The sequence below is a fragment of the Capricornis sumatraensis genome, chromosome 8 (genome assembly GCF_032405125.1).
Source record: "Capricornis sumatraensis isolate serow.1 chromosome 8, serow.2, whole genome shotgun sequence".
In the NCBI taxonomy this organism is placed as follows: Eukaryota; Metazoa; Chordata; class Mammalia; order Artiodactyla; family Bovidae; genus Capricornis; species Capricornis sumatraensis.
Genome location: NC_091076.1, coordinates 111,731,124 through 111,756,813, shown reverse-complemented (window position 1 = coordinate 111,756,813; position 25,690 = coordinate 111,731,124). Strand labels below are relative to the sequence as shown.

At 48.0% G+C, this 25,690-nt stretch overlaps 1 protein-coding gene across 1 annotated transcript in view; it reads left to right on the top strand.

The window, feature by feature from the left end:
* CEP112 (centrosomal protein 112) overlaps positions 1–25,690 on the top strand; it is a 312,648-nt gene that overhangs the window by 227,261 nt on the left and 59,697 nt on the right. Inside the window, exons 22-23 of the mRNA XM_068977099.1 lie at positions 15,183–15,245; positions 23,491–23,640. Of these exons, the coding sequence (XP_068833200.1) occupies positions 15,183–15,245; positions 23,491–23,640 (213 nt within the window). The remainder of the gene's footprint in view (positions 1–15,182; positions 15,246–23,490; positions 23,641–25,690) is intronic.

Here is a 25,690-nt window from a genome sequence, read left to right as displayed (position 1 = left end):
TCTGCGCTGAAGTGATGAAGCGGTAACTCGGGTTTCTCTGGTGTCTCCGTCGGTAAAGAATCCGCCTGCAATGCAGGAGACCCAGGTTCAGTCCCTGGGTGGGGAAGATCCCCTGGAGAAGGAAATGGCGGTCCACTCCAGTATTCTTGCCTGGAGAATCCCGTGGAAGGAGACTGGTGGGCTGCAGTCCATGGGGTCGCAAAGAGTCGGACACGACTGAACAACTAAACTGTATATAACTTGTCTTTTGTGACCAAATACCCTGGAGAGGCGGCAAGAAGTGGCTTCTCCTTGATTGGGTCATAGGTTGACAAATACCTGAAGACCCATGGGGTAGGGGCAGGGTGGGTATTCTGTCGAGAACCCCAGTGCTAGAAAGCTAGTGAGACTCCAGAGATCCCTGCTTTGGAAGCCCAGCCAGACCTCGCGGCCAGGCTCTGTGTTCAGACACCACCTCGTCATCTCCGGGCGCTGGGCAAGTGATCTGGGAGCATCCCCCGCTCTTGGCCACCTCGTTCAGGAGCGTGAGGCCCCCAGACCCATCACGGCCCCCGCCGTCAGAGCCGTCATGACCCCCTGGAAAGCAGTCAAGTGGATCCTGGAGATTCTGAGTTGAAGGAGACCTGAGGACCATCTGGTCTGACATTTCCTGCCCCGAATGCAGACTCGAGTTCATAGAGAGTTTCAGAGAAACTTCAGTTCTCAAGACAGGCTTTGATTGCCTTACATAGTGCCTGATTATCTAATCTATTCTTTTTCTATATTGTAACTGTCTTCATTATATTTAGTGCCCAATTATAACATCTGTCCTTTTTGCATATAATAACCAAATATAAATTTGGTTTATAGATTTCCATGTTTATGTTTCTTCATTTGCTTCAAATTAAATGAAGAAACTGAGTGCTTTTCTTTGAGAAAAGAACATTAGCATGCGACCGGTCCCTCATTGTTTTAATGAGAACAAAAGCAAAGTGTTCCAAAATTTTTTGCTTGCAGCTATAATACAAAGCACGTTTAAGGCATAAAAACCTCCTTCATTAAATGCACACACAAAACAGAGAATTGTTTTGAAGTTCTCAGTGTCAGCTTGTATAGGCTGCATTGTAGACGGATACGAAAGAGCCCCCATTATGATTTGTGTGCTTCGGTGCCAGAAGGTTTGTTTCTTATGCTAAATTATTAAGTTCTGTCAGCTGCTGGGCTGTCATATAGAGATACAGTAAATCACATTATATTTTGTCATGGATTACACGGAGCAATAAATTTGGGAATAAAGATCAAAGCCGTTCCACAATCACATCTGAGTGTAGGAGGGATGTTTAACTTGTAGAAAACTGATTTAGGAGAAGCTGTTGCAGTTCTTGTGTGCATTTAAAATGAATTTGTGGATATTTGGTTGAAAATGAATCAGGATCAAATCCCAAAATGGTTTCCCATATATGTATTTAGTTCAGGGACGTTAAATTCTAACACCTAGCTTCGTGGTTTGAATTAGATAGATAACTACATGCCAGAGTGGTGGACTCAGTGTAGATTATATTTATGTATTTGATTTGCTTGCATGAGTAAACCATAGATCCCAGTTTATATTTGTTTGGGGTTAGCACATAGTTAGTTGTATACTGTAGTAGTAATATTGCCTGACTCCTTGGAACTGACCGTTTTGTTTTTTGCTGCATTTAAAACCATTAAAAGTAAGCCAGCTTAAGATGGTTAAACAATGTTGATTATTTAGATCTTGGTGGTTATCACCTTTGTTCTGTGTTACCATAGAAACCCTTTCAGGGTTACCAAAGTTGATGCTTTTCATTCATTTGAAACAACCAATCTCAACTTATTGGGTTCTTTTTACCGTGGGGCGGGGTGGGGGGGTGTGGAGGAAAAAATCACAGTAGAAACAAGATGGAGATGGAGCATGTGCTTTTGTTTAAGAAAGAGCCCTCAGGCACATCCTCACTGAGCTAGAACGCTACGCTAAGTCGCTTCAGTCGTGTCCGACTCTATGCGCCCCTATGGAGAGCAGCCCACCAGGCTCCTCTGTCCACAGGATTCTCCAGGCAGGAATAATGGAGTGGGTTGCCATGTCCTTCTCCAAAAAAGGCATCTAAATATTTACCAAATACTTATAGAAACACAAGTTGAATTCGCAGAAACATACTTTGAATCAGAAGTACAGGCTGATTTCACCAAAATGGCTTTTTACTTCGGACGCTGACAACACGCGCAACAACGCAGCTGTTTCATTGCTTTGTTTGGTTTCCTTAAGTCTTACTTATCATTGAAAATACATGTTTACATTTAAGAAGTGTAACACATTAAAGTCCTCTGTAAACAGAACTCCTCAGTATATTTTCCTGCTTTGTTTCATACATAAGTAACATAATCTGCAAAGTTATAAATAAAACTATTAACTCTTATGACCTAAAAGTATATACATCTGTGGCTCCCAAATGGGCCGATTATCAGAAGCAACAGCAGAGCTTGTAATGCAAATTCCTCGGCCCTAAACTCCTGGTGGTTCTGACTTCAAATAATGTCTTTTTCCTTCACACTGTATCGTTCCTCCTAATCTGCTCCTTCGTTGTGATCCTGTTTGGGGAGTACTTCTCAGGGCTGCAGACTATTCACAGACATTTACACTTCGCAGAATTATTTGTCACGACTTGGGTTTATTATTTTGTTTGCTCTTGCTATCCTTTTATTGATGTCTTTTTCTCTAGTGAAATCTAGATTTACACTAGTACAATAATAAATCAGTCTGACATTAGATGTAGACAGATCGCACCGGAAACTGATACAAGGATTCAGACCTCCCTATTCCAAACGGGGTCAGGGTAACGTGTGGGCGGGATACAGACATGACGGCCTGCGACGCTGATTTTGGTCTGAAAGGAGATAAAAGGCCAGTTGGTGAGCGAGTGATCAGGTGGTCCCCAAGGTGGGGGGTCAGGCTAAGATGGGCGGCTTGGTGGTGACACCGTATAGGCCTTGCTGGGGAAACTGAACCGTTTGAAGAACTCATCCTCTGTAATGGGGGTGACGGGAGGAGCTTCCGCAGAAAGCATTCTATTCTGTAGATTCTATCTTTGGGCCCCGAGAACTTCTCAGGCTTTTTCCTGTGTCCTCTGATAGCACCGTGATGCTTCATAAGCCCAAGGTGCCCAGGTTGGAACCACTGTTTCAGACCATCTCTGTGAAAAGCCCAAAGCAAATACAGTTTTCAGAGAATGGCCTGAGCTGTACGATTGCTACAGCTTCTCTGCGAGGAATCACAGGAGCGGAGACTGGAGAAGTTAAGCCCGTAGAGTGGCTGGGCGTTGGGATCATCCCTGCAGTTCATGCAGAACACCAGGCGGTGCACGTAGGCCAGACAGAAAAAGGAAGAGCAGGAGATACCGGTGAGAAGGCTGCTGCAAAATCCAGGGCAGGAAAGGTGAAGACCTGGAAGTGAAAATCAGTAAGACAGTCAGGGGTGAGAGAAGAGGATTCTGGGAAACTCTTGGGTTTCTGATGTGGGGGACTCAGTGGTGGAGCGGCCAACAAGCTGAGCAGGAGCAGGCTCCGGGAAGGTGACGTGACCGAGGTTAGCTGGGACGCTGGCTCAGGGCCCAGGAGACAGCCCAGAGAGGGGGCTACCCTGTGGCTGGACTGAGTCTGGATGTGGGTGCAAGGGACAGAGCAGTAGAGAGAGAGAGCGGGAGCTCACCCCACAGAAAGGGACTCAAGCTCTAAGAATGGACTTTCGGAAAGAGGCCTTAGCCAGGGAAGGGCAGGTGGCATGGGCAGTTCCCATTCACAATCAGCGGAGACCGAGACGCAGTTACCAGAGCGGCACCTGAAGAATCAAAAGGAGATGGTGGCGTGGATGCCGAGGGAGGCAGACGGCTCAGTAGGAAGTGAGGCAGCTCAGCCCAGCCGCTCAGTCGCGTCCGACTCTCGGCGACCCCGTGGACCGCAGCACGCCAGGCCTCCCTGCCCGTCACCAACTCCCGGAGTTCACTCAGACTCGCGTCCATCGAGTCGGCGATGCCGTCCAACCATCTCATCCTCTGTCGTCCCCTCCTCCTGCCCTCAATCTTTCCCAGCATCGGGGTCTTTTCCAATGAGTCAGTTCTTCTCATCAGGTGGCCAGAGTATTGGAGTTTCACTTCAGCATCAGTCCTTCCAATGAATATTGAGGACTGATTTCCTTGAGGATGGACTGGTTGGATCTCCTTGCAGTCCAAGGGACTCTCAAGAGTCTTCTCCAACACCACAGTTCAAAAGCTTCAATTCTTCGGCGCTCAGCTTTCTTTATGGTCCAACTCTCACATCCATACACGACTACTGGAGAAAAGATAGCTTTGACTAGATGGGCCTTTGTCGGCAAAGTTCTGTCTCTGCTTTTTAATATGCTGTCTAGGGCGGTCATAACTTTTCTTCCAAGGAGCAAGCGTCTTTTAATTTCATGGCTGCAATCACCATCTGCAGTGATTTTGGAGCCCCAAAAAATAAAGTCCATCACTGTGTCCACTGTTTCCACATCTATTTGCTATGAACTGATGGGACCAGATGCCATGATCTTCGTTTTCTGAATGTTGAGCTTTAAGCCAACTTTTTCACTCTCCACTTTCACTTTCATCAAGAGGCTCTTTAGTTCTTCTTCACTTTCTGCCATAAGGGTGGCATCATCTGCATATCTGAGGTTATTGATATTACTCCCAGCAATCTTGATTCCAGCTTGTGCTTCATGCAGTCCAGCGTCTCTCATGATGTACTCTGCATATAAGTTAAATGAGCAGGGTGGCAATATACAGCCTTGATGTGCTCCTTTCCCTATTTGGAACCAGTCTGTTGTTCTATGTCCAGTTCTAACTGTTGCTTCCTGACCTGCATACAGATTTCTCAAGAGGCAGCTTAGGTGGTCTGGCATTCCCATCTCTTTCAGAATTTTTCAGAGTTTGTTGTAGTGCAGTAAAATCAAAAGTTAGATCATTCCGGAAGACTAGGAAACACAGGCTTTTTGGACTAATTGGAAAAATAAGGAGAAGGCACAGATGCACAAGAGAGGGGTCGAGGGCTGGGCCTGGAGACCCAGAAGAGACTGAGAGATACTGAGAGTTAACGAGCAGCTGTCCAGGGGCGCCTGGCGGGCTGCCGTCTGTGGGGTCACAGAGTCGGACACGACTGAAGTGACACAGCAGCGGCAGGACACCAAGAGCACTGACAATCTCCAACGTTCATCAGCTGGCAAGGAGGTGAGCGAGTGTGGTACGTCCGCACAGTGGGATACTGTTTGACTGCCGCACGCCACCACAAAAGCGTGCTGAGAGGAACAGCCCAGACACAACAGGCCTCTGTGGTGAGACTCCAGTTATACGCCGTGTCCTGGGTGGGACATCCAAAGAGACAGAAAGAAATCAGTGGTTGCCAGTGGCTTCGGGGGAGGATATGACCACGAGTGGGTGTGGGGTTTCGTTCTGAGGTGATGGAAATGTCCTGGAATTCAGCAGTGGTGATCGAGACACAGCTGTATGAATACACTAAGAAACACTGACTTGTGCAGAGTAAAATGCGAACTTCATGGAATGTGAAGTGATTATATCTTACTAAAGCTGTTGAAGCTGAAACTCCAGTCCTTTGGCCACCAGATGCGAAGAGCTGACTCATTTGAAAAGACCCTGATGCTGGGAAAGATTGAGGGCAGGCGGAGAAGGGGACAACAGAGGATGAGATGGTTGGATGGCATCACAGACTCAATGGACGTGAGTTTGGGTAAACTCCAGGAGTTGGTGATGGACAGGGAGGCCTGGCGTGCTGCAGTTCATGGGCTTCCAAAGAGTCAGACACGACTGAGCAACTGAACTGAATTGAACTGAAACCTATTATTAAAAAAAGGAAATTGACAGTGCCAAGTGTGGTTGAAAGTATGGAACAAAAAGAGTGCTTACACTGTGGTGAGAATACAAAATGTCGGTGGCATTATCCTGTAGAGATGAACATTTGCTTTATGAACTGTCAGTTCAGCTCATAAGCGTGTGCCCCAGAAAGTCATAAATACACACCAGAAGACGCGTACTGGGCTGTCCACACCAGCACAGCTCATGGGGGAGGAAACTGGAAAAGCTCAAGTGCCCCTTAACAGATGAGTTAGAATAGACTAGAGCCGTGAAAATGAAGGAAACACAGCTGCAGATGAAACATCGAGAATGAATCTTGGAAACAATGTTGTGTGAGACACCGTGTGTTTCGGGAAATTACGTAGAGCGTGGTTATTTGTATAAAGATAAAAAAAATAGTGAGGCTAAGTGATAAGTTAGAGGTACTTACACAGGTAATATTTTCTAAGTCAGGCAGTAAATAATATCCAAGAGTTGCTGATTCTCAGGAGCGAGGAGACACAGTGGGCCAGGAGGAGGCGCTGGCGTCTGCAGTGCGGGGTGTTAAGTTGTGTGGTCGTCTCAGGAGGGTTCTTTATCATGTTTCATAAACACACAAAATATTTGCCCTGTATGTGTCCATTATTATAAACGTTGACAGATAAAAGTCATTAGCAATCTCAAAAGCCACAGAGTGCCCCAGACTTGGAGACAGTTCAGAAAGAAACTTGCTTGCTTCGTAAAGAATCAGAGGCAAGTAGTTATTTTTATGGACTTGAAGTGGAAGAATGACGAAGAGTGAGGAGAGTTGGCTCAGTGGTAAAGAACCCGCCTGCCAGTGTGGGAGACACAGGTTCAATCCCTGGTCGGGGGAGATCCCCTGGAGGAGGGCATGGCAGCCCACTCCAGTATTCTTGCCTGGAGAATCCCATGGACAGAGGAGCCTGGGGGGCTACAGTCCGTGGGGTCTCAAAGAGTCGGACACAACTGGGCACGCTCGCGCACATACTGGGAGAGCTGCCCACAAAAGCCTAATTCGGGAAGCCGCTCTTCTCGTGCCTGGCACTGCCAGTCTGTAAGCTCAGCGGTCGCTCAGCTCTGTCTCGTTTCCACTTCACCCACTGGAGAACGCAGCCTGCCTCAGCCGTCAGCACCCCTCAGCCAGCTCGCCCTGAGTCCTCAGTCTGCCGGCTCCTCCTGCTCACTCTTCCTTCCCCTGCCGTTCTCCTGCTCCTCCATAAAGAGCTGGCCTTGGTCCTCCTTGCAGGGCCGACTCACCGCCCTCTGCTCGCTTGCTGTCCTGAACGTCCACCACACGTGCATGGCCGAACCTCAGTCCAGTTTAATCTCTGTTGTCCACTTGATATGCATCTGATAAAATCGTGGCCAGGGAAGGTAGATGATTTGCCCGTGTTCACACCACCCACGCCGGTTTAACGTCAAAGCTGGTGCTGTTAACCAGCATGCCCCACATGCTGGCAGCTGTGGGCCTCGTCAGTCAGAGCAGCTGACGTTGATGAAGAAGACCTCTGTGCGCAGACCAAACGGGAGCCTTGGCACCATACTCCTTGTTGCCAAACGTTTCCGATGTTATTTTCAGTGAATTGGTGCGGTGAATCTCTCGATACTGGCAACCCTGGAGAACCACGTGAAACTACACGAGCGCTGAGCCATTTTCAATAAAGAAGATCTAATGACTAGACCTCAAGACTGCCCTCTCAGCGCCTTTCTGAACTTCCCGATTATCCGTGAAAGGGACTAGAGCATTTGTTAAGTGTCGAGATTATTGCTTTATGTTGAACTTTCTGCAAACCTAACGTCGCAACTTCCTGTGAATACATTATTTTATAAATTTCCTGCTAATATTCATTACGTTATACAAGTGAGGCAAAAGTAGAGAATTTTCTGAAATAGGTAAAAACATTAATGGGATCTTTGAGTATGCCAAGTCAGGACATCTAACTCCTAGATTCAAAGTTGATTTGAAATAATTGATTGCTTGACCAGTAATTCAATTAGAATCATTTTACCATGTTTTGATGTCCAAAGTCACATATTTGAAACAGATCTTGTCCCTGCTTCCTGAAAGTGCCCTGCCAATGACTGTGGCAGTCACCTATAGATCTACTGAGAATATTTAAAGTGTATGCCATGTATGCTGCAGTTTGTTAGATACAGCAGTCATTTTCTTTAACATCTGTCAAATCCTGCAACATTAGATTTTGGCATAAAGCATAACAACGAAGACATAAAAATATTATAGAAGGTAGAGAATCTTAAAAAAATTAATTGGCCCCATTTACATTTGGTCTTTGATGATAAATTCTTTTTTGCACATCAGAGAATAGCTGCTTCTTCCCTGGAGCAAAATAAAGTTTTTTTTTTTTCTCCTTCATTCTCTCAAAGTTTGTATTTCTGCCCAAGTATTAAATGCATTTCAGTTTCTGTGGCCTGTGCTTCAGAGAACTTCTCCAAGGGTGAGCTTTTGAAATATGATTAGATCTTAATTCCTTACCTGTTTTCATAAGCTTGTTTCACAGTTTGCATTCTTACTCAGTAATGGGAAGAAACCCCATGTAAATCTTACATGATCATTTATGGGTGTTCGCCACGTAAGCAGGTACATTGCAATGGTGAGAAAATGAGTCTCTTGAATTACAGGGAGGGCAGAAAGCCAGCTGCCCCCCGTTATTCTTTAGGTTGTCTGTCACAGACCTGAAGACCAATCATTTTAGTCCACAGTACTGACCACAGTTATCAAATCTGTGTAGAGAATGCATCCAGCGTTCATCTGGCATATTCAGAAATGGGGCCGAGTTCAGGAATATGGGCATGTTTTCTGAGAATGGATCCATCATAGTCACTGAGGATAATCAACGGTGATATTGATAATGACATCACAGCCCTTTTCCAAAACGGTCTAGTTTCTTCCTTCTTTAATAGGGAATATAGCTCCTTACCAAAAAAATAGGCATTGACCAAACCCAAAACACTTGGGGCTCCTACTTACTAGGTTAAGGTTCTGGGTAAAGCAACAATATAAAATGACTTAAATCAACTTTCTAAAAATGAATCAAAACTGAAGAATCACTGAGTATGACATTTGCTAATGTTTTGCAGTTTAGACCAGTCTGCCGTTTTCTCAAGTTAGAATTTGCACATGACGGTGGAAAGGCAGGAGTCTGTAATTGAAGTGCCCTTTCTTGTGATGATTGCTGCACACTGAGAACTTAACTGGGACTCAGAGGAAGACTCAGATGTTCCAGGCGCAACAGCAGGACTTGATCTCATCGGCAGTAACTTCATGCGGAGACAGAGGGTTATTGGGCTCATCATGGTGATCACTTCGTAACATATGCAAATACCAGGCCATTCTTCAGGACACCGGAAACTAACAGGATATTGTATGTCGACTCTATTTCGATTTAAAACAGAGAGTCATCTTGTGCTATCTTGTCCTGCTAGGTAGAGAACTCTGCTCAGTACTCTGTAATAACCTGTGCAGAAAAGGAATCTGAAAAAAGAGGAGATATGCATATATAGTAAACACTAATAATGTACATACCTTTGCTACGGACCTGAAACTAACACGCCACTGTAAGTCAACTGTGGGCCAATGTAAAATTAAAATGTTTAAAGTTAAAAAATATTTTCAGTTTAAAAGCTTACCAAAAAATCATCTTATGTTAAAATTTATCATTGACCACTCCCTAATAAAGATGAGCTGGAAATTCTAGGGAAAAAATTATAGGGGAAACAATGATTTCAGAAATACCCTGGTTCCTGCAAAAATTTGTTGTTGTTGTTGTTTAATCAGTAAGTCATGTCCGACTCTTTGCAACCCCATGAACTATAGTCCTCCAGGCCCCTCTATCCATGGAATTCTCCAGGCAGGAATACTGGAGTGGGCTGCCATGCCCTCCTGCTGGGAATCTTCTGACCCAGGGGTCGAACCTGTGTCTTCTGCATCGCAGGCGGATTCTTTGCCGTTGAGCCACCAGGGAAGCACTTCCTCTGCTGTCCGTCAAAGATGTGGCCAATTTCCAAGGTCTTAATTGAAGCTGTCTGCATTTCATCTTCAGTTTTGAAGGATATTTTCGCTAAATATGCAATTCTAGATTGACAAATTTTTTGCTTTCAGCACTTTAAAGATTCATTATGTTATCTTTGACTCATAGTTTCAGATGAAAAATCCTCGCTCTTTTTAATGTATCCTTTTTCTGGATGTTTTTTAAGATTTTACCTTTATTTCAGTTCTTGCAATTTGATTATGATATATCTGATTTGATTTTCATTGTCTTTCTTTATTGTTGTGGTCCATTGATCTTCAACTTGTGGGTTTATAGTTTTCTTCACATTGGAAATTTTCCCACAATTATGTCTTTAAATATTTTCCCAAACCTTCTCCTGGTAAACAGTTTCACATATGTTAGAAGAAGGTAATGGCACCCCACTCCAGTACTCTTGCCTGGAAAATCCCATGGATGGAGGAGCCTGCTAGGCTGTAGTCCATGCTAAGGGTTGGACACGACTGAGCGATTTCCCTTTCACTTTTCACTTTCATGCATTGGAGAAAGAAATGGCAACCCACTCCAGTGCTCTTGCCTGGAGAATCCCAGGGACGGGGGAGCCTGGTGGGCTGCTGTCCACGGGGTCGCACAGAGTCGGACACAACTGAAGCACCTTAGCAGCAGCAGTTGCTGTGACACAGTCTCAGAGGGGCGTTAGGTTCGGTGCTCTGTCCCCCGATGGCCTCTTGGATGCTTACGATGCCTTTTCTCCGTATTCAGTGATCTGCAGTGCCAGATCTCCTTCCCACCAGTGAACGTTCCTTTCAGATAATGGGTCACTGTGCGCTAGGCTGTTGAGCCCTTTTTTCGGTCTGTTTCTCTCTTCACTGTGTTCAAGGTTTTGTTTAAATACTCGGGTCTGTTTCTAATTAGCGTTTTAAAACCTCTGTTTACTAGTTCCTCCATCTCTGTCACTTCTGGGCTGAGTCTGTGGCCTGACTTCTCTCCTGCGCACACATTCCTGCTCCTCCTTCTGTCCGCTTATCTTTGGTCCTTCGGATCCAGTGTCTGCCTCCTGGACAAAGGCAGGGCGAGTCCTGGACTGATCTTGCCAGTTTCCCCGCCCTTCCCAGGGGCACGGACCTGTGCTTCCTGCTCCCACATCACATCTGACGGCAGCGCTTCCTGCATCTCTTCCAGTTCCTGGCTGTTTACACGCCAGGCAATGCACAGCCCCAGGTACTCTATCCCGGGCAAATGTCAAGTGTGAATTTTATTTATGCTTTCAAACTTACACCTTTATTTTGAGGTACAGCACAGAGATTTTTCAAGTTGGAAAGCTCTGTGAATATATTAAATACAAGTATTTGTTATGAATTCTCTGAATATTTCTGCTGGCAGAGCAGTACAACAGTTCCATATTAGCACCTGGCACCAGTGTCCATAACCACACTCACAGTGTTTGACGAAGCATCAGGTGGATTCCTGCAAAGCTTACGAACAGGAAAAACTGCACGGGAAACCGAGCTTTGTGCTGCATTTCAAGGTTCCGGGAAGCATCTTTCTCTTCAATCCTAAAAACAAATGTATTATTCAAAGATGTGTGCTATTATATTTTTAAAGAAACTTCTCTATATGAGATCTGGGCTTGCCTTGAATATGAGTATTCTAGATGAGTCTCCTAATTTTCATCTCCCCAGGTCACGTTCTTGGAAATCATGAATGCCTGGACTTTTACCACTAATGATAGGAAATGAGAAAAAAAGGCGGCCGGGCGGGGGGCGTGGGGTGGAGAATGAAGGACTCTTTTGGAATTAAGACAAAATACCCTGCAGGAAAAAGGTAGCAATTAAGATGATTAACCAGCAACACTTTTGTGAAAGTTATCTGGTGCTCCTTTCCAGGAAGGTTTGAAACCCAAGAGTTTGATGGGAATCACAGAGAAAGTGATGAACACACTTAACTCTCGAGCAGAGAAGAGGGAGCCGAGGAAGCAGCCGGGAGCAGCAGAGGGGCCGAGCACCGGGGGCGGGAGGCCAGGCTGTGGGGGCCGGGAGGTCGAAGGACAGCAGCGAAAGCAAAGCCGCTTTCTTGTTTCAAGACTTTCTTCTCATCTGTTAGTCTGCGTCTGTTCAGGCCATGCTACAGATGATTGTTGGAAAATTGTGTTTCTAAATAGTAAGCAGAGCTGTAAAAATAAGATTTAGATGAAAATAACTAACCCTAACCTAATTTTATGTATGAAAATAAAATGGACAGTCAGTACATCCTGAGAATAAGATTATTCAGAAGTGTGTTAGAGGCAGTCTGCATCGAAACAGCTGTAGCTTCAGCAGTGCTAAACTAGAGCTTCTTAGACCAACTTAACCGGAGTTCAGAATCCGGACAGCTGTGCCTTAGGCTCGAACAGTAATGGCCTTGGAGGGTGACACGTTCATTTTATGTCCTCAGTTAGTCTCATTATTCCCCAGAGTACTGGTTCTGCTCCTTGTGGCTCTGGCAAGTCCCGGAGGTGTTCATGTCTCGCCAGCTGGCCTCACTTTAAAGCCAGCATTGTCGATTCCGAGTGGCCAGAATGCTTCCTGGATCCCCGGGGCTCAGACCGACCCTCTGCCTCTTCTCTGCCTGGCTTCCCAGGTGACTTGCCACCTGCCCGCACGCCTGGACTCTCCCAGAAGCCTCCTCTGCCGGCCCTGTAGAGGTCCCCGCGAACCTCTCCTGCACCCCGCGCCGGGGATGACAGGCCTCACCGCCCACCCCATGCTCCACTCGAGGGCACGACTCCGCCCCCGCCAGGCCGCCCGTCTCCCCACACGCAGCTGCGCTGCCCTCCTCCTTGCCCTGCAGCCTCCAGCCCATCGCTCCGCTGTTTGGTAGCAGAGTCTGGGCCCCTCGCCCCGGCTCCTGCCGTCCCCTCATCTCCTGGGCTCCCCGGGGCACTGGCCCACTCGGCCCACTCGGCTCGCGTCTGGACCACCAGTCCCCCTCATGCCCACCTTGACACTCTGGAAGTATTGATGAAAGCATCTTTAAATTAAAAGGTGCTGGCCGAGACAGATGCACCTTGTGAGTTTCTCCACGGCCTCGGTTTCCTTCTAGAGTGCTTTATCAGTCACGGAGCCGGAGGGGTGAGTCCCTAGGAGAGCAGCCGCAGTCAGGCCCGGCCCCTCTTGGGGCTCCAGGTGGGAGGGCCTCGAGGCAGGGAGCTTGTCATGAAGCGCAGGGCTACGGAGTCAGCTCGTGTCCTGTCACAGACCCACATGGGCGCCTTGTCAGGAGCAGAAACGTGCCCCCAGCAGCTGGGGGGGTGGGAGCCCGCGGTGGGCGCCGGCGGGACCCCCTCCCACCCCGCCCCGACACACGCCTTCTCACTGCGACTGTGCCCGGGCTGGCGGGGCCTCTTCTTACAGGCCGATCCTGGCTCCAGAGCCCCAGCCCGCAACCCAGTGACCCCCAAACGATGCTGTGTGTGTGTCTGTCTGTCTGTCTGCCTCAGCTTGTCCGACTCTGTGCAACCGCACGGACCGTGGCCCGCCAGGCCGCTCTGTCCCTGGGACTCTCCAGGCAGGAACGCTGGAGTGAGTTGCCATGCCCTCCTCCACAGGATCTTCCCAACCCAGGGACCAAACCTGTGTCCTGCATTGTAGGCGGATTCTTTACCGTCTGAGCCTCACTCCAAACACCACCACTTGGAGATGGGTTTGTCCCTGGATAGATAGAATGAGAGAGGAGACCCAGGGCTGAATTAAAACGGAAGTGTACCGGAATCAATGTCCTGAGCATCTAGACGCCCTTCTGAAAGCCTCGGTCACCAGGTGTGCGCTTTCAGGCGGTAAACCCAAGGGCGCAGCGCTGGGCGGTCAGATGATGGCGTGGGAGAGTCCCGGAGCCAGCGCGCGCCCATCCCCAGGCCTGCCGGTTCTAGAGGGCCACGCTTTAAGTAAGAAAGAACACCAAAGGTCACCCAAAATGCAAAGCAATTTCTAAGGTGAAAAACAGACCAAAACGGGCTGGCTCAGCAAGGAAATAGAGGGAACGAAGAAAAAATACAGATGCTGTAGAGAGCAGAAAGGAAACGTGTGGGTGTGTGTGCACGGACACACAGACGTGTCCGGGTGTGTGTGAAGTCAGCCCCCGGGGAGCAGTGGGACCCTGAGAGGCCCTGGGCCGGTGCTCCAGCCGGTGCGGGGCCTGCTCCCCTGTGGGCTGGTCCCGGCTCCCTCATGCCCTGTGAGTGCCGCTGGGGCGGGTTCCTGAAGCTCGCTGCACCTCAGCTTCCTCGGCCCTTATCAAAGGGGCCGTGATGGTGCTGTTCAGAGAACAGCAGAGCTCTTGGAAATATAAATCGCATGGCACAATTTTTTAAAAACCCAAAGTTGAGGAATCAGTACAAAATATTCACATCAAAAAGACAAGGTAATAGGAACGATAAGAAAAAGAGACGATAACCCTGAGAGGTCTAGTCCTCAGAGCTGAAAGACAGGCGGTCGGAGAGAGGAGACAGAGGGAGGGAGGGCTGGGGAAAAAGAGAGGAAACAGACAGTCATAACCAAAGCCTGTCCTAGAATGAGGGCCACAAGCCCAGACCGACAGGGCCAGCGTGCTGCCTGCACCGTGCATGGGAGGGGAGGCCGGCGGCTCCACCATGACCTCCCCCCGGCTCGGAGGATAAAATGGAGACGCGAGGCTCCCGGAGACAGCAAAGCAGCTCACACACAGGCCCGGAGCTGCAATGCAAAGGAGAGGACGCAGTGCTTGGGGTGTGGGCCGGTTCTGGGAAGGCCACCCCACTTCCCGACCACAAACACTGTGCGATTTAGCTGCACTTGTCACTCCAGGCCAGGAGGGCAGGGCAGGGGCTCAGATCTCAGCTCCGTGCCTCTGAGCCTCCCCTCCGCCTCGGTCAGCAGCATCCAGTCCTTTTATCTCTAAACTAAGGGAAAGGGCATTACATCTGCCCCCCTCCTCCGCGCCACCCCCTGCCCTGATCTCTCCCCCTCTTTCCTGTCTCTGCCCTGCACCTCTGAGCCGGCGCGCGCGTGCTGGACCTATTCCTGTCTCTCCTTCCCCCTTTCTCTTTCCACAGAAGTCTGTGTTTGCCTAATAATTGGCAGGAGAGAGCTTTTTTTTCTCTTTTGCTTTTTAAGTGATGAATAGTTGGCGTTAGATCAAAGGCAAGGCCTGTGGTTTTCTGGCCGCCCCAGAAGGGCGTTGCGGCTGGCGGCCGGCCCAGCGCCTGGTGACGGGCGTGTGCAGAGACGCCACGCTGACAGGTCACTGTGTGTGTGTGTGCTCCTGTCCGTGTGTTTTTCAGGCCAACAGCAGGCTGAAGCAGATTGAGAAGGAATACACCCAGAAGCTGGCCAAGTCTTCTCAGGTAAGAACGTTAAACAAAGCAGAGCAAAACCAAAGCAAACGAGAAAGAAACCTCAGCATAAAGGGGTTTGTACTTTAGAGCTCAACACACTTCTTCGCAGTCTTTTTATGGATGAGTACCATATTTTGATAAGTGTGTGTATAAATAAAACAGGGTTTTAATATTTCAGTCTCAGTTTTTAAAAATCAGGCAAATCGAACCATTTGAACCAACACACACAGCCAAGTCACGGCACACGTGTGCTCAGATGTTGTAAAACCAGCCTGTGCACTTGGACAAGCCCAGGCCAAACCACGTGTCACAAGGGCAGGAGATACGCGCCTGCACTTGTGATGGAAATGCTTGTGATGCCGTCCAGCTCTCCTGCAGTGTTCCATGTTTCTTCACCTAAATGCTGATTTCAAACTGCAGCACCGGAGAAGACCCTTGAGAGTCCCTTGGACAGCATGGAGATCCAACCAGTAAGTCCTAAAGGAAACCAGTCCTGAAGACTGATTGAAAGGACTGATGCTGACACTCTAATATTTTGGTCTTTTGAAGTGAAGAGCTGACTCATTGGGAAAGACCCTGATGCTGGGAAAGATTGAGGGCAGGAAGAGAAGGGGGTGTCAGAGGATGAGACGGCGGGATGGCATCACCGACTCCGTGGACACTTGCTGTACTTGTCACTAAGTTGTGTCCAGCTCTTGGCGACCCCGTGGACTGTAGCCCACCAGGCCCCCTCTGTCCATGGGATTCTCCAGGCAAGAATACTGGAGTGGGTTGCCATGCCCTCCTCCAGGAGATCTTCCCAACCCCAGGATGGAACCCAGGTCTCCCACAATGCAGGCAGATTCTTTACTGTCTGAGCCACCAGGAAAGCCCCTCAATGGACATGGATTTGGACAGTTTGGTCCCTCCTGGGGAGGGACCAGGAGGCCTTCTGCGCTGCAGTCCACGAGGTTGTGAAGAGTCAGACACAACTGAGTGGCTGAACAGCAACAGCAAAAGGCTGCTTAACAACAAGATTCAAAATGCCAAGTATACCGAGTTAAATTAGCAGCTCCACTGTTGACTCCTTTTGGGGGAAGGAAACTTTGCCAGCCCACGCCCCGGCGGCCGTGCTGGCTGTGCCGCTGTTGCAGAAGCTGGAGTGGAAGGTTTTCTGCCCAAGTCGTTATGAAGATCTCCTTTGGTGTCACCCAGGGGATCCCAAGCATTCCTTAGCTGTGTGAGTCATTCTGGAATAAACAAATGCTGATTTTCATGTTACCAATGGTGAGATTAAGCCATTTCATTTTGTAGACTTCATATCTAATGATTTTTTAAATCAGCTTTCCTTAGTATTTTCGCCGTGAGTTCAGTGAGATGCTCAAACTACCGCACAGTTGCACTCATCTCACACGCTAGTAAAGTAATGCTCAAAATTCTCCAACCAGGCTTCAGCAATATGTGAACCATGAACTCCCTGACGTTCAAGCTGGTTTTAGAAAAGGCAGAGGAACCAGAGATCAAATTGCCAACATCCACTGGATCATGGAAAAAGCAAGAGAGTTCCAGAAAAACATCTATTTCTGCTTTATTGACTATGCCAAAGCCTTTGACTGTGTGGATCACAATAAACTGTGGAAAATTCTGAAAGAGATAGGAATACCAGACCACCTGACCTGCCTCTTGAGAAATCTGTATGCAGGTCAGGAAGCAACAGTTAGAACTGGACATGGAACAACAGACTGGTTCCAAATAGGAAAAGGAGTACGTCAAGGCTGTATATTGTCACCCTGCTTTTTTACCTTATACACAGAGTACATCATGAGAAACGCTGGACTGGAAGAAGCACAAGCTGGAATCAAGATTGCCAGGAGAAATATCAATCACCTCAGATATGCAGACGACACCACCCTTATAGCAGAAAGTGAAGAGGAGCTGAGGAGCCTCTTGATGAAAGTGAAAGAGGAGAGTGAAAATGTTGGCCTAAAGCTCAACATTCAGAAAATGAAGATCATGGCATCCGGTCCCATCACTTCATGGGAAATAGATGGGAAAGCAGTGGAAATGGTGTCAGACTTTGTTTTGGGGGGCTCCAAAATGACTGCAGATGGTGACTGCAGCCATGAAATTAAAAGACACTTACTCCTTGGAAGGAAAGTTATGACCAACCTAGATAGCATATTAAAAAGCAGAGACATTACTTTGCCGACTAAGGTCCGTCTAGTCAAGGCTATGGTTTTTCCAGTGGTCATGTATGGATGTGAGATTTGGACTGTGAAGAAGGCTGAGTGCCGAAGAATTGATGCTTTTGAACTGTGGTGTTGGATAAGACTCTTGAGAGTCCCTTGGACTGCAAGGAGATCCAACCAGTCCATTCTGAAGGAGATCAGCCCTGGGATTTCTTTGGAAGGAATGATGCTAAAGCTGAAGCTCCAGTACTTTGGCCACCTCATGAGAAGAGTTGACTCATTGGAAAAGACTCCGATGCTGGGAGGGATTGGGGGCAGGAGGAGAAGGGGACGACCGAGGATGAGATGGCTGGATGGCATCATGGACTCGATGGACGTGAGTCTGAGTGAACTCCGGGAGATGGTGATGAACAGGGAGGCCTGGCGTGCTGCGATTCATGGGGTCGCAAAGAGTCGGACACAACTGAGCGACTGAACCGAACTGAACAGTGAGGTGTGGCAGTCAGCTGAAATGTCTGTGCCTTTCTGCAGGTCACCAAACAGTGGTGTTACTGGCAACACCACAGCAAAGCGATAGTAAAATGAAGGAATTTATGGGTCTCTGAGCATACTGACTGGAGGAGGAAATGGCGACCCACTCCAGGATTCTTGCCTGGGAAATCCCATGGACAGAGGAGCCTGGCGGGCTGGGGTCCATGGGTCGCTAAGAGTCGGACACGACTGTTCAACTGGAGGACAGCAGCAGCAATCACAGTGGCGCATTCAGTCCTCGTCCCCGGGAACTCGGGCTAGAAACTGTTCCTGGCCCCACTTTTCATTTGAGAAAACAGAGACTCAGAGAGGGGAGGCCACACAGGTCAGCACGTGACTAAGCCCAGAGCCAGCCTGTCCACCAGCTGGAACGGAAACTCTCAACCTGACACCACCCGTCTGACCCAACCCTCACGTTTCTAATACGGCAAAACTCTGCTGAATAACTATGAAATTTCTTAGGTTCTACAGTTATTGGTAAAATGTGACGTATAGTTCCCATCCTATCAGGAAAGCAAGAAGTCTTTGTCTAAGTGAAGACTGATGTGTTTATCTGAAAGCTGAAGGCAATTCTTGATTGCCCTTCTCCCAAGAAGGAAAACAGGGAAATGTTCTTTTTAATCCAATGAGAAAGGTTCTTCTAATCAAAAGAAATCTTATTACTCCAAGAGCTAAACTAGAACATGAAAACACCCCAGCTGGCATCCCCTCACAGCCTGCTTGTGGTGCTTTATGCTAAGTGGGGAGGCAGGAGGCAGCTGAGAGTGAGAAGCGAGACCGCTAATGGAAACGCCAGGATGAGCAGGGTGCTGACGTTTATCTCAGGAAAGGTGTGAAGGAGCCTGACTAGTCCTCGGTAAAACAGATGGAACCTGCGTGGTGTGGAAGCACGCCTGAGCCTTCTGAACACCTGCCCCACCACTTGGGTGACCAGGAGCCCGTTACCTGCTGCCTCTGGAGTTCCCTGCGCTCACTTGTGAAACAAGGGGCAGCGGTGACCTCAGAGCCGCTCGGCGCAGGGAGGGCCTGGAACCCAGCGAAGGCCTTCACGCTGTGAGTTCTCACCAGAGCTTGAGAGACAGGAGAGGAGGGGGCAGAGGATGGAAAAGAATGGAAGGAGCAAGAAATTGGTTATTTTAAATTTATTTTGGGGTGCTCAAGAATTGATTAAACCTCCCTCCAAAATCTGGAGAGGCAGTGAGGTGCTGACCGTTTCCCCCAGTAGGGACGAGCAGGAGGCAGGGAGCAGAAATCAGCTGTGACCACCATCACATCCGTAAGTGAAGGGCAGGGCGACCCCCGCATAGAGGGTCCCCAGCCCCTGGCCCGACCTTCTCCTAAGAGGCGGGATGGGCTGACAGGACGAACGTTTTGTTTGCCCACCACAGTGTAAAGCTTGGTGTGCACGTGAGCATGTGTGTATGTTTCCATCTGTGAACTGGCATTTGAGAAGCATTGGCGTACAACCCAGTCAGTTCAAAGAAGCAGATGATTTAAAAATAAACATTATGAGACGGAACTGCAGGCTGACTCTCACTGTTTTCCCGAGATAGTTTGCTGGAATCTCTAACTCGTATCTCAGCTGAGGGGAGTGCCAAAAGCAAAGCTGCTTAACTGTTTATCAGATTTTTTAAAATCCTTCTCTCAAAAAAAAAAAAGCAGCAGCAAGAGGAACGCATTAGTAATGGATGCATGGCACCTAGGGGAGCGTCAGGTTAAATTTGGAAAATATTTTAAATATTTTCCTCCTTTGAAGGAACTTACTTCATCCTTAAGATTTTATCAAGCTGTAGGACCTCGTGGTTCATGGCCCCTGCGCCCTTGGGGACCCGGGACGGTGCCCCCCAACTCCCCCCCAGGACGTCCCCCCGATGGTGACGCTGGCACCCTCCCTGGGCACATTGCCAGGCACAGTTTCCATCAGAACCGCATGTTTGTTCTTTTTTATCCTAATATTACTCATTAACCTTGCCTCTTCACCCTTCATGCGCTCTTCCCCCCTCAGCGGACTGACCTGGTGGCCATTTTTCAGAGAGAAGTCTTGCCATCTTATAGGGACGTGTGTGGAGAAGTGCTGGCGGAGCCCACCCGTGGCCCCCCGTGCCCCCGCTGGTGCAGAGCGGAGCGCAGGCACAGCCCCCTGCCCGTGCCCAGAGGGCACACGCGCCCCCTCCCTCTTACTCCTAGGACCTTTCTTCAGTGTTTGCCAAACCCTGCCAAGTACATTGTACTTGAAAGAAGAGTTTTATGAAAATCTTGACTATACTATGATCTGAAAAACAAGAGTTAGAAATGAAAGCCTACCCTCTGTTTAGAACCCTGTTACTTTTGAGACCTAGTAAGGTCACTGACATTTATGCAGAGTAGACGTTGCTTGGCAGTTATGATGAACTATCATAGCTTTCAGTGCTTACGTTGTTCCCAGCATTAGCTCCGTGTAACTTTCCTATGGCTTCCCCATATACTAATTTTCAATATCCACGTGGAAATGTTCTAATCCACTTCCTCTAAAGCTAACACGGGGTAGACATTTAGTTGAGTTGTGGCATTTTCTATGATTTTTAATATGATTAAATAAAAACCAGTAGGGTTTGAATATGATTGTGTGTGTCAGTTTTTGTTTTTCTGAGAAACTTTTTGAATTATTATTCTATGAAAAGACTGTGTGTGCGACCTCAGGCGTGTCCAACTCTTTATGACCCCATAGACTATAGGGGGTCCCCTATATACTGGAGACCCCGTAGCTCTCCAGGCTCCTCTATCCATGGAATTTTCCAGGCAAGAATCCTGGAATGGGTTGCCATTTCCTCCTCCAGGGGATCGTCCCGACCCAAGAATCAAACCTGTGTGTCTTGCTTCAGCAGGTGGATTCTTTACCACTGAGCCTCCTGGAAAGCCCCATGAAACCCTGTGAAAAGACTAGATTATCTCAATGTAATCACTGAGATCTTATATCATTGATTCTGTTATAATCACAGTATAATTGTGGATCATAGTTCCACGACTTCAGTATCTATCAAGGGCCAGTAACGTGCCCGAAGAGAAGATAGTCTGTCTCACAGGCGAGGGCTGCAGCCAAGACCTGCTTAATCTAGTTAGCGTGATTACTTCTCAATCTCAAAGTAAACCCAAAACTGCTTCTGAAGTTACCCGCATTTCAGTCACCTCTAAATCCATCACATCTGTCAGCCTCTCAAACAATTTCATTGTGAGGCATTTTACCTAAGGTGTTTTGAAACTCTTCCTGTACCATCATCATAAGTTTTAAAATGCAACTTTCCAAAGATAATTTCATTATTTCTCCCAGAGGCATCTCATTATTCCCGCAAAGAATGTAAGGTTCCATTTTGTAGCAAAAGCAAGTGTGTTCCCTTCAGAACATCCTGCCCTTCACCCGTTGTTCCTGCCAAAACATGCAGTGACGTCTTTTTGATGAATGCGTGTCATAAATCTTCCGAAAGGAAGAAACCCATATCTCATGTCCTTGTGGTCATTTGAAGAGCTCCCAATTTTTTTTTTTTTTTAATCTTCAGTCTTGGTCAGTTAGAAGCGAATGTAAATCTTAGTAATTTGTAAAGACACGAAATTACTTTGTGCTTCAACAATGCATCATGTAATCATGGTGAGGGATGTACAAATCAACATGTAATAAAATTGCGCAGAAATAAGCACACGACAGTGAACACACTACCGGACTCAACTCGTCACTTCTGCCGCGCTTTAGTTTGCTCAGCTTGAAACACTGCAATAGTCATTGAAATAGTTGCTTTCATTATTTGGCCCCAAGTTCTTATGAAATATCCATCTCGGGTTTCATGTTGGGCCAAGGAAATCTGGCTGCTCCTTATCTCTGGGCCCTCTGGCTCTGTGACTGCGAGCTGATCATTCTGTGCCTCAGTTTTTGACATTTACTCTAAGAATTTAACCTTCCCTATTTCGTAGAAGTGCTATGAGAACGAACTGAATTGATGCCAACTTGGAAACATTTAATCAGAATTCAAAAAACAGATGAAAACATCTTCATTCTCAGTAAATGAATCCCTCCGCTCCTTGCAGAAGGTTCCAGTTTGCACTTTAAAAAATAATATGTTTGGTCATTTATTTCACACTCGTCTTCTGTTTGATTATTTTCAGATTCTAAGTGTTGGACTTAGTCACAGTGAGCTTGTGCACTTCTCAAAGCGTAAATGGTCCTTTTGGGGGTAAATGTTCTATTTTTGTCTGTGTGTGCTCATTCAGTCGTGTCCGACCCTTCAACCCTATGGATTGTAGCCCACCAGGCTTCTCTGTCCAGGCAAGAATACTGGAGTGGATTGCCATGCTCTTCTCCAGGGGATCTTCCCAACCTGGGGACTGAACCCGCATCTCTTGTGTCTCCCGCTTTGGCAGGCGGGATCTTTACCACTAGCGCCACCTGGGAAGTCGATGTCAGTCGTAACAGCTAATGTTTCTACAGGGCTTGGCTTCTGGAAGACTCCAGACAGTTTCTGTTCACTGCCTCACGACACTGTGCTCTAGTTTTGCTATTAAAACACAGTTGAAAAACTGAGCTTCAAAGAAAACACAGAACTAAGTGGCCCAGTGTTTCTCACCAACCAGCCCTTCTCCAGCAGACCCAAAAGTATAAGGACTTAACCCACGATGAAAGTTGTTTCTTCTTTTATTGGAAGGGAAAACCGTTTCCTGCTTCTGAAAGGAAGTTTGTTGAATTGCTGTTGAATTTTAAAGGAAATGGAGACATCCAAACCCAAAGAAGAGTAATGCTTCCAGTAAACCTATTAAAGAGAAAGGGCCCTCACCCGGTTATCTGAGGCCACGGAGGGGGACCCAGTGACGCAAGAGAGCCAGTCCTCGAATGCAGAGAAGCCACAGCCTCTGTGTGAGTCAGGAAGAAAGCAACCTGTTGGGGGCGCTACCAGGATAAACTCCTCTTCAATCCCAAAACCTGTTTAAAAGGAAGAGAGGGCAGGAGCTGCCGAGAGGAAGCGCCTGGCACAGCAGGCCCCCGGGGGGCGGTCGGGACTCTGCCTGTCTCCTGCTTGCCGCTGGGCTTTCTCTGCCTCTGTTTCTCCCTCTGTGGAAGACGATGACAGTGCTGGCCACACAGTAGTACCCACGGGAACGGAGGTGCTTAGCACAGTACGCGAGCGTGAGCACACACTCCGAAACTGCTGTGTGGACGTAGGTGGCTATGAAGATCATCACCCTTTGATGATTTTTTGGTCATTAGAGTTCAGAGTACTGTGAAAGGCAAAATAGCTTTTTTTTTTTCCCCACTCCAGCAAGAATGTTTTTCAGTAAAATAAATCCTGACACATTTCATATTTTCGGGATCACAGATGTTCTTTCTCCTGATGAGTAAATACTGTGGAATGTTATAGTGGGAACGGCTTCCAAGCGTGTTTGGTTCAGCAGTTGCTCACCATTCACAGCTTTCCCGGGTGGAGTCTCATGCCCTGGTGCGCGGGGCGCTAGCTGCCAGCGCGCCCGGGAGGCTGGGTGCACGAGGCGGGCCGTGTCCGAGGCTCGAGTCGCAGCGCGCGCTCTCGTTGCAGGTGGTGGCCGAGCTGCAGGGCACCGTCTCCTCGCTGCGGGAGGACAGCAGCCGGCAGCAGCTCGCGGCCGAGCGGCGGCTCCAGGACATCGCGCGCAAGTTTGAAGACGAGAAGCAGCAGCTGATCAGAGAGAACGAGCGAGCCGTCCAGGTAAGGCGCTTTCGCGTGGCTGCCGGCAGGCGAGGCGGCCACAGGCACCAGTGTCCGGCGCGCCCCCTGGCCTCGCGTGCGCTGGGCTCTGATGTGGCCGGCCCTGCGAGGCCACGTGCCCCGTGAGGCACGCTCACAGCCGCCCCATGCCCCACCCAAGCCCCGTGGAGCCGCCTCTGGCCAGAGCGAGCGCGTTGGCACCGCTGGCAGGTAAACGCACAGGCAGCTCCCGTTTACCTGCCGTGTGCACCACGTCCCCCGACGCTGCAGGGGTCTGAGGCGCCGACACCCTAACCCTAACCCTAACCCTAACACCCGCTCTGTGGCGGCCCCGCCTCCGACGGCCAGGTGAGCCCCTGGGCCAGTCCTGACTTCACCGCAGAGAACATGGATGAAGCGTCTGCGTCATTCGGGGTTTAATGTGAGGATGAGCGTCTGAAGCCTTTATAAGTAACATTTAGAAAGAACAAAGCGTGTATTAAAGAATTCCCGACAAAAGATTATTTTTCGGCCATTTTTGTTGCAACAGTGCTGAGCACGTGTAGGGTAATCGTATCAGTACAAAGCACAGGAAAGGGAAAGGAGCGTTTGGGCTTCGCCACGCCTCTTCTACCCAGTCCCTCCGTCTTTCTCTCTTCTAGCCTGTTTGTCGGCCATCCTCGTGATTCGAGGGAAAGTCAGTGTCCGCGTCATTGGCTTTTCCATGTATACCCTTTACGCTGGACAGCAGCGAGTAGAAGGAAAAACCTTAAGATGTGGACAGAACCTTCCAGGCCAGTACACCCTGCCTCCTGACCAGGGGTGAGGACCTATTTCCTCCTTCATGAGATTTTCCCTGTATTTTTCCATCTGTGAGCGTTTCTTTCCCCCTACATGTGATGAGACACAAAAAGACGTTTCTTTTTTCATATTCTGATAATTTTTATTTTTAATCTTTGAATTTTCATTTCTAAATGCAGGAAAAAGCCCACATTGGTCTGTAGAACTCTTTTGCTTTGTATGAACTAAGTTGACTACTTTCTTTCAACTCTTTTTCTATATAAAGATTTCATTTTAAGTGAATTTCTTTTCCACTTGAAATCCAAATACTGCATTGTAGGTAATTGCTAAATTTTAAATAAATAATTGGATCCCAACATATGAAAAATGGAAAACATCAATTTACTCCATAACAACATAATTTCTAGTATTGTTTCTTAAAGATTAAAAAAATCTTGAAAGAAACATAATTCATATATGCCTAGTTTTATTTTTGCAGTTGTAATCCATTTACCTGTTAAAACGGAAAAACCTGACCCTAATTTCCAGCCAACCGTCAAATCATAAAGACTGAAGCTGAAGTTAAGTGATGACAGACAGACATTGACACACATGCACGGGGCTCCCCGATGGCTCGGTGGGTAAAGACTCTGCCTGCAACGCAGGAGACATGGTAGACGCAGGCCCGATCCCTAGGTTGGGAAGATTCCCTGGAGAAGGAAATGGCAACTCACTCCAATATTCTTGCCTGGAAAACCCCCTGGACAGAGGAGCCTGGCAGGCTACAGCCCAGAGGGTCTCAACGAGACAGACATGACTCAGCACGCAGGTCTGGCATACATACACATACATATACCTGTGTTTGTAATACTTGACGACCAGAACTTGGACACCTGAAAATAGTTAAAGTTACAATGGAGATAAGGCGTGTCTGAGCTTTGACTCATTCGTCTATACTATGGTTGGGGAGCATGGCTTTCTCTTTACTGATCTATATCAGTGTTAATGTGTTAACACTTGTTGCCCTGCTTGTTTTTCTTAGGCTATGTCACCAAAAAATAAGAATGATAGCTAGTATTTCTTCAACAAGTGCTGTGTACCAGGCTTTCTGCCAAACATCTCCTTTCATCCCATGTTCCATTGTCTCATCTAAGTCTTATAAGTAGTCTTGTTGAGGAAGGCATTTCCATTGTCCAATCGTACAGATGGAAGAGTCAAGGCTCTGGGGTGGCGTGACCACCGAGGACAGATTCAGTGTCTTCTGGCGTGAGAGCCTCAGCGATTTTACTGT